This window comes from Delphinapterus leucas, chromosome 11, assembly GCF_059928025.1.
Source record: "Delphinapterus leucas isolate spDelLeu-1000000601 "Yukka" chromosome 11, BTC_Dleu_Yukka2, whole genome shotgun sequence".
NCBI classification, from domain to species: domain Eukaryota; kingdom Metazoa; phylum Chordata; class Mammalia; order Artiodactyla; family Monodontidae; genus Delphinapterus; species Delphinapterus leucas.
Window position 1 is genome coordinate 95,143,752 of NC_143139.1, and position 8,161 is coordinate 95,151,912.

At 57.1% G+C, this 8,161-nt stretch overlaps 1 protein-coding gene across 2 annotated transcripts in view; it reads left to right on the top strand.

Annotated features, from left to right (window-relative positions):
- Positions 1-3,937, top strand: part of ZC3H7B (zinc finger CCCH-type containing 7B) — a 54,018-nt gene extending 50,081 nt beyond the window's left edge. For both annotated transcript variants that reach the window (XM_089921366.1, XM_022596525.3), the window contains exons 21-23: positions 212-345; positions 480-643; positions 1,005-3,937. In XM_089921366.1, the coding sequence (XP_089777492.1) occupies positions 212-345; positions 480-643; positions 1,005-1,251 (545 nt within the window). In that variant the 3' untranslated portion in view covers positions 1,252-3,937. The remainder of the gene's footprint in view (positions 1-211; positions 346-479; positions 644-1,004) is intronic.
- Positions 3,938-8,161: the final 4,224 nt, after the last annotated feature.

Genomic DNA, 8,161 nt, shown 5'->3' on the forward strand with positions numbered 1-8,161 from the left:
ACCCGGACACCCCCCTCGTCGGCAGGCCCAAGCGCACACCTGCTGAGCCTCGCTTGGCCACCCGGGCCCCACTCCGGCTGCACCGGGCTGAGCCCTCTCTGGGTCTCCAGTTGACCGGGCAGCCCAGCAGCAGGGGTCCCATAGGGGTCGTGGGACAGAGTAGAGGGAGAATCCCCTCTCACCAGGCCCTGCATCCCCTATTGCCCATCAGTCCTGGACATGCAACAGACCTATGACATGTGGCTGAAGAAGCACAACCCAGGGAAGCCGGGGGAAGGGACGCCCATCAGTTCTCGGGAGGGGGAGAAGCAGATCCAGATGCCCACGGACTACGCCGACATCATGGTAACACCCCATCCCCTGGGGGCCCTGGTCCGATCCTGACCCGGAGCGGCTGTGCGGAGGGGCTCAGCCTCCCTGGGGGAAGTGGTCCCAGCACAGGTGGGAGGAGTGGGCGCCCACGGTGGCTGTGTCCCCAGATGGGTTACCACTGCTGGCTCTGTGGCAAGAACAGCAACAGCAAGAAGCAGTGGCAGCAGCACATCCAGTCTGAGAAGCACAAGGAGAAGGTCTTCACATCTGACAGCGACGCTAGTGGCTGGGCCTACCGCTTCCCCATGGGCGAGTTCCGGCTCTGCGAAAGGTGCCCCCGGGAGGGCAGGGCCGGGCGGGCTGTGGGGTGGCCTGAAAAGGCGGAGGCCACGGCCAGCTCTGGCTCCACTTGGCCTGGAGGTGGCATAAGGCGGGGTGGGGATGTCCAGAAAGACAGCTGCTCCTGGGTGTGAGGACCCAGGAGTGGGGCAGAGTGGCGTTGGAGGTGGGGACCCGTCCCCTGCAGCCAGGCATCAGATCCTCGGGAAGGCCAGGCCACGCCCGCTTTCCCCGGGGCTGATGCTGCATGGGGAGAGGCTTGTCGGGGGGAGGCGGAGTGGCTGGCCCCAGGTCCGGCAGCCCGTGGAGGAAAGGGCACAGGGCTCGGGCAGTGAGCCTCCTGCCGCCCACAGGCTCCAGAAGGGCAAGGCCTGCCCGGACGGGGACAAGTGCCGCTGCGCTCACGGGCAGGAGGAGCTCAATGAGTGGCTGGACCGGCGCGAGGTGCTGAAGCAGAAGCTGGCCAAGGCCCGCAAGGACATGCTTCTGTGCCCACGGGATGACGACTTCGGCAAATACAACTTCCTGCTGCAGGAGGACGGGAATGCCACTGGTGCCGCCCCAGAAGCCCCTGCTGCTGCCTCCGTCACTGGGGAGTAGACCAGCTCCTGGCCATGGGTGAAGTCCTAGGATCGGGGGCAGGGGTGGGCACGGAGCGCCTGATAGGAGGGCCGGGGCAGGCCAGGGCTGGGGCTGGGGCCCCCAGCCATCCTCTCTGCCCCCACTGCCCCAGTGCATACCCAGGTGCACGAGCTGCAGCCCCACTCGGTCCCAGGGTCCTCATCCTGCTGAAGCCCTGGGCAGGTCCTCCCCTCCCCCACCCCGGCTCTCCTGGTTGCAGAGGGAGGGGCCTGGTTGACCCCTCCAGCTTCAGCCTACAGCTTTAACTTCCGTCTACTCCTAAAGGGGGCCCAGCGCTCAGGGCTGGGGAGCGTGGGGTCCCCACTTGAATCTGCAGCAGAAGGGTCCTTCCCCCTGCCCCACCCTCACCCCTCCCCACCTCCCCTGGGGGCAGATCAGGATAGAACAGAGGGCAGGAGTCCCCACCCAGCTTTAAAATGCAGCCCCAGGTTGGACTGGGGATACTGTACAAGTCACTTACCCTCTAGGGCCTCAGTTTCCCCTCTGGTTGGAAGAGTGGGAGGGGCTGGGCTACATGATCTCTGGAGCCTGACCAAGGAGCGTGGCTCTCTGGTGAGGCCACCAGCCCAGCCCCTCTCCTTTGTGGGCCGCTGAATGTAGATTGTAGGTCGTCAGAGGCTTCAGAGATGACCCAGCCCAGACCCCCATTTTGCAGATAGAAAAACAGGCCTAGAAGGAAGGAGTTCTCTACCCAGCATCTCCAGCCCACAGCACGGTAGAGCTGGAATGCAAACTGCGGTCACAAGACTCAGGGCCAGTTATCAGCTGGAGCCTCCAGGCTCTTGGCAGAGATGTGACAGTCTCTGAATCAGCTGGGATCCCGGCAGCACCGCCCAGGGGTTGGTTGTGTCAGCGCCCTGTAGAGGGACAGTCCCCTCTGAGGATGGTCCTAAGGAGTATAGCAGCAAAGGTCACTTCCCCGTGGCTGCTCCCGGAGAGGTGGTACCTGGCAGGGCACCCGTGGGCTCAGGTTCTGCACGAGGTACGGGGGGGATTGGGAGGGTGGGCGGTCAGGGGACATGGAGAGAAGGGAGACTTGACCGTGGGCAGCATGGGCTACTCCAGGATCGGACACAGCCCCTCTTTCTTGGGGACTCAGAAGAGTCCTTTCCCTTTCTCCCCTAGACCCAGACATACAATTAGGACCATCCATCCCAGCCTCTCCCTGGTCCCGACCCTGCCAGCTGCCTGGGACCCCAGTTGACCCCCAACCCCTGCCCCCCCCAAGCCCTCTCCCATCCCTCTCGTCTGACGTGTCTGCGTGCACCCCCTCCTCTCCATCCCACCCCTTGTGGGCAGACCCAGCCTCCCCTGGTTCCCTAGACATTCCAGAACGCCCCACACCATTGGCACAAGGGGTGGGGCCCCCCGGAAGGAGCTGGGGACCGAGGCTGGAGTTGGTGGGAGGGTGAGACAGAGAGAATGGAATACCCTTTATTTCTCCTTAAACAAGCATTTCGAGTGTGCGTTGAGATGATGGCGGGCACCCTGGGCCGCAGAGAACCCTGTTCTCCTCGCTGCCACTGCCCAACCTTTTCCTGATAATTGTGGCATGCATCCTTTCCTCTCCCTGCCCCTTCCCCCAGCAGGCCAGCACTGCGGAGTTTGGGTGCTGGTGGTGTGGCTGGAGGGGAGGAGAGACCCAAGGTGGGGCCTGTGGCCGTGAATGTTGATGACACTTGTTTTCCCTGATCCGTGCTGTTGCAGTCTGTTGTCACCAGCCTTGTTTTTAGTGTGTATATATGTCGCCCCCGTGATGCATATATACACAGGTATTAAATATATCGCTCTATATAATATTACATATGTGTGTGGTATCCAAGGAATCACTTCTAATGAGGGCTAAAGATAAAGAATTTGGCCGGAAAATGCAGCCATCCTGGCATAATGAGGAGGGACTTTCAGGGTCATCATGCCATTTGCAAGGACTGAGGGACTGGAGCGAGGGGTCAGAGGTGGTATGGGCAGCGGGGGCAGAAGCGGCCCCTGCCTGGGCCCAGCTCCGCCTGATGGCGTCCAGACCACCCCAGCCTAGTGGGGAGAGAGCACGAGTGCTCGGGGAAGGAAAAGGATTGGTGTTTGTCTCCCACCCAAAAGAATAGGATTAGAATCCAGATTTTTCTTCTCCATCCTGTTATCCCTGCAGGGGCCTTGGGATGTGGTGCTGCCTGGCTTGGCCAGAGCTGGATCCCCCGCAGGCTTGGAAGAAAGCAGGGGCAGGCGGGGAGTAGGAGGTAGAGGTGTGGCACAGGTGTGGCACAGGTGTGGCACAGCACACTTCAAGTGATGATTATTTCACTTGTGACTCGGAGAGGCTCGGATCGGGCCTGTGCCCCCCGGCGGCAGGCAGGGACAAGACATCACGGCAAATATGGTGAGGGGGGACAGGCACCCTTGATGGGGCAAAGAGGGATGCTGCGTTTCTCAGCTGGGCAGTGATAAATTTAATGGTCCTTTAAAAATGTCTGTGTATTAAAAAATTTAAGAATACCACACTTTAATATTAAATATTCATAAGGTCTAGTATCTTGATAATAATGTAGATGTTTTAATAACAATTTTTGTCCTTCTTAAAATAAAATGAAAGAAACTTCCTTCTTTTAGCCTTTGTTCTAGAAAATAAACGTGTGCACTTTGACCTCTGTCCCTGAGGTGTTGCTCCCGTTCCTTGCTTCCTGGCACTTGTGCCCGGGGACCTGGGCCTCTCTTTACTCATGGGGCAGAGCTGGCTGGCGCAGGGCACGCCCCAAGGCAGACATTCCGAGGGGTGAGGGGCAGAAGGTCTGTGTCCTTGTGTAAACAGGGCAGCCCAGCTGACCCCGGCTCACGCAGTGCCTCACTGGCAGGGACAAGTTGTGCTTGTCCGGTGGTCAGGGGGCTCATGGCCTTCTGTGTGGGGCTTTCCACCTGTACCCACACTTCCCTGCTTTTACTGTGTGCACTGTCCTGGGCTCCAGAGGGCAGTCTCTGTGCCCTTTCTGGGTATGGCTTTTCCAGAAAGGTAGGGGGCTATGACATGCTTTGGAATGTGATCCCAACTGCAACCTGGACTCCTCTGGGCCTGAGGGAGATCCAAGTCACATGGGCCCAGCTTCCTCCTCCTTAAAAGAGAGCATATTAGATCAGGGATTTTCAATCAGGGACACTTGTATCTGCTAGAGACACTTTTTTTTTTTTTTTTGGCCACGTGGCATGTGGGATCTTAGTTCCCCAACCAGGGATCGAACCCGCGCCCCCTGCTGTGGAAGCCCAGAGTCTTAACCGCTGGACCACCAGGGAAGTCCCTGGAGGCACCTTTTCTAGTCTCTTGGATTGTGTGCGGTGACAGTGATGGAGGGGGTCCTGATGGGAGGGGCTGCACACGTTTAAGAGTAAGCTCTCGCCAGACAACTTCATACTACAGTATGCAGTGACCCCAGGAACAGAGGTCCAAGGCCTGTGAATTCTCTCGGGACAGGGAATCATTTGGGCCGGCTACGCGGTAGGGGCTCAAATACTTGATAAATGACCAGATGAGTAACAGGAGCAGCTGACTTGATTGAGCACCTTCTGTGCACCAGGCATGATGGATGCAGCAAGTCTGTCTCCATAGCAACCTGTACATTTGGTGTCCACATCTTGGCCCACAGAGGTTCAGTGAAGGTTCCAAGGACCCTCAGAAAGGAGACAAAAAAAGATCCAGAACACTGGGAACTGGGTGATCGGCAAGGTCCCTTCAGCGCTGACGTTCCAGGGTTCTTAACAACCCTGGCTGCACCGTGAAAAACCAGAGGGGCATGGCAAGGCCCAGCTCCCAGAAGAAAATGCAGACCCATCCTCAGGCTGAAGAGATTGTAAACCTGCGTCAGGACCTCCCTTAAACTTAGAAAATCGAAGAAAAAGATAAGCAGTACTTCAGTGAACCTAGTGGACTAAATTCTTACATTCTCATAAATTCCCCTAAATTCTCTTCTAGTTCTCTTTTAGCTCAGGCTGGTAAGCACTAACTGAGCACTTGCCCCATATCAGATCCTGGGGATACAAGATTACAGACAAAACGTGGCCTTCCTTGAATCCAGTCTGCCAGGGGAGATGGCTCTGCATGGAAGAGTGTAGGATGATGTGACAGGCACAGTGGTGGGAGATGCCAGGTGCCATCAGAAGGCAACTCATCCAAGCTGGGGAGCTGGGGAGGGCTTCCTGGAGGAGGTGAACCTGGATTTGAGCCTTAAGAAGATTGTTGGATCATTGTAAGCCATGTGTACTTACTGTTCTGCACCTTTTCTTTTCTCTCAAGTGTATTTCACACGTGCATCTCCACGCCCCAGTGTATCCTAGATACTTCGGTCAATGGCTTCATTCATCAAGGTGCCAGGTTGGCTTGAGCAGCCCACAGTTATTGAATGTGGGCCCATTTCTGGTCTTTGGTCCTGTGATTAGGGGCTGCCATGAGCACCACCACTCCCGTGGCGCCGCAGCTCCTCCTCTCTGCCTCTGAGGAAGCTGCTTCTGACAGGTGGGGTGACAGGCAGAGGTGGAGATGGGGGCAGCTCTGCATCTCTCTAGAGAAAGCCCCAGAGGCCTCTGCCGGAAACTGCATCCGCATATAGCCCCCACCAGGGGAGCCATCTACAGCAGACATTAGACCTCTGAGGCAGGAAACCCAAGGAGTACAGGCAATCCCAACATGCCTGCCATGCGGGCCCCTCCGGATGTCTCCAGGCTTGTTTGTGGCCGCCCCTCTCCCTATCTGCCCTCCCCAGCAGCTTGACCCAGCGTCCTGCTGATGTGGCCCCTGTATGAGCCATAGGTGATGCTGCCAGCTGGACACCCTAGCTGCAGAGTGCGGGGTGCCACGTGGGCTGACTTTCAGTGGCATGAAAATTCTCTAAGGCGAGGGACTTGCCTGGCCAGGTCTGTTATTTAGCTTTGAATTCCTTACAAGGTCTAGGCTGGTGCCAGGTATGCAGTGAGCAATCAGTCAGAGTCTTAGAGCCTTTGTACATTCATATGTTGGAAGGGGTCTGACAGGAACAAATCTCCGAGAGTGAAATGTCATGCGGCAGGTGGGTGTATTTGAGACACATTGGGGACCTCCTGTTGCCTCTGAAATCGTGCTCTGTTGGCGCCTGCCCACTCCACCTTTGGGGTAAGCCAGTCTCGAACACAAAAGTGTTTTGGGGCCAAGGAATGGTTAATGCACTGGCCCAGCCTCAGCCCCAGCCTGCGAGCCACAGGTCAACTTAAGACAGCCTGTGCGCCAGGTCCTCCACACCTTTGCTGTCCCCCACTGCCAGGGCCCCCGGTTTCACAGAGGCAAAGGGCACTGGAAGGATAAATAAGAAATTAAATCTGTTATGAGGAAGGGGAACGAGGAGGAGGGACACGGATAGAAATGACATTTCTGAAGTATACCTTTATCAGGGACTTCCCTGGTGGCACACTGGTTAGGAATCCGCCTGCCAATGCAGGGGACAGGGGTTCGAGCCCCGGTCCGGGGAAGATCCCACATGCTGCGGAGCAACTAAGCCCGTGCAACGCAACTACTGAGTCTGCGCTCTAAAGCCCACGAGCCACAGCTACTGAGTCCTTGTGCTGCAACTACTGAAGCCCGTGCGCCTAGAGCCCGTGCTCCTCAACAAGAGAAGCCACCGCAATGAGAAGCCCACGCGCCGCAACGAAGAGCAACCCCCGCTCGCCGCAACTAGAGAAAGCCTCAGCAACAGAAAAAAACCCCAACGCAGCCAAAAATAACGAGTATACCTTTATCAAAAGTTTTGAGCTTTGAGCCATATACTGTTTTTTGTATTCAAAACTTGAAATTAATTTTTAATTAATTTGGGAAAAGAACATGGTTTGGGGAGGACTATTAGGGTGGCAAAGTGGGTAATTGGAGGATAAGCTGGGGCTTTTGGGAAGAGGAGAGGCTAGAGGGCGTCCTGAAGTATTTGCTGTTTGTGCAAAATGGAATTTTAGAAAGCGGGGAAAGACTACATAGAAATCAGCTGTGGTGCAGGAACCAAATGCTTACTGCATGCAACCTGGAGCGTCAGAGACAGAACCAGAGCTGAAAGGAACCTTGGAGGTCACAACATTCAGTGGTTTTGGAACTGAGACCCAGCAGCTTGTTCTAGATGCCACATCACTGCGTGGAGAGGTGGAGCCAATGCCCCCTACCCCACCCCACCCCCAGCCCCAGCCGGCCAACACAGGTGTTGGTCTTTGTGGAGGGCGACATACAGAACTTTGGCTTCAACCACACGTTCAAGTTAAGTGGCCTGGGGACCTCCGAGGCCAGTGTCCTGGTGAGAGGGCCAGGGAGGGGACTACAGCAAACAGCCAATTGCCACCAAGTTCCCCAGGCTGGGACACAGGCTGGGAAGCAGGACATCGTCCAGGACAAGCCTGAGCCCGGTTGACAGAGCTGTCCCCCTTCAGTGGTGCCTGCTCTGCCTGCCCTCCAGCACCTGTCCACTAGGCACCTGCCTCTTCTCCCCGTCCCCGAAGACCAAAGGAACCCCAGGCTGCAGGTTTGTCACTCCCCTTAGAAGAGCAGGCTTCAGGCTCTGCAGATGGTGTAAAGCCCCAATTACGCATGCCACATGCACACCGCATGCCTGGGAGGGCACGTGTGCATGCATAGCATATGGACCAGCATCAAAACATGCCAACAACCCCTCGAGACTCACAAGCCCACAGGTAGGTGCGTGACGCCCACTCATGTGCCTGTGAGTGCCAACACAGTACATCCTTGTGCTGAGCTGCCTGCTGCCGGGGTCTCGGGCCCCAGCCCGGGCTGGTTTCCTCGGCAGGCCCTGCTCTCCGCGGGGCCCAGCCTCCAGGGCTCCTCTGCCCAGTGGGCCGGAGTGTGTAGTGCATGCTCACTGCT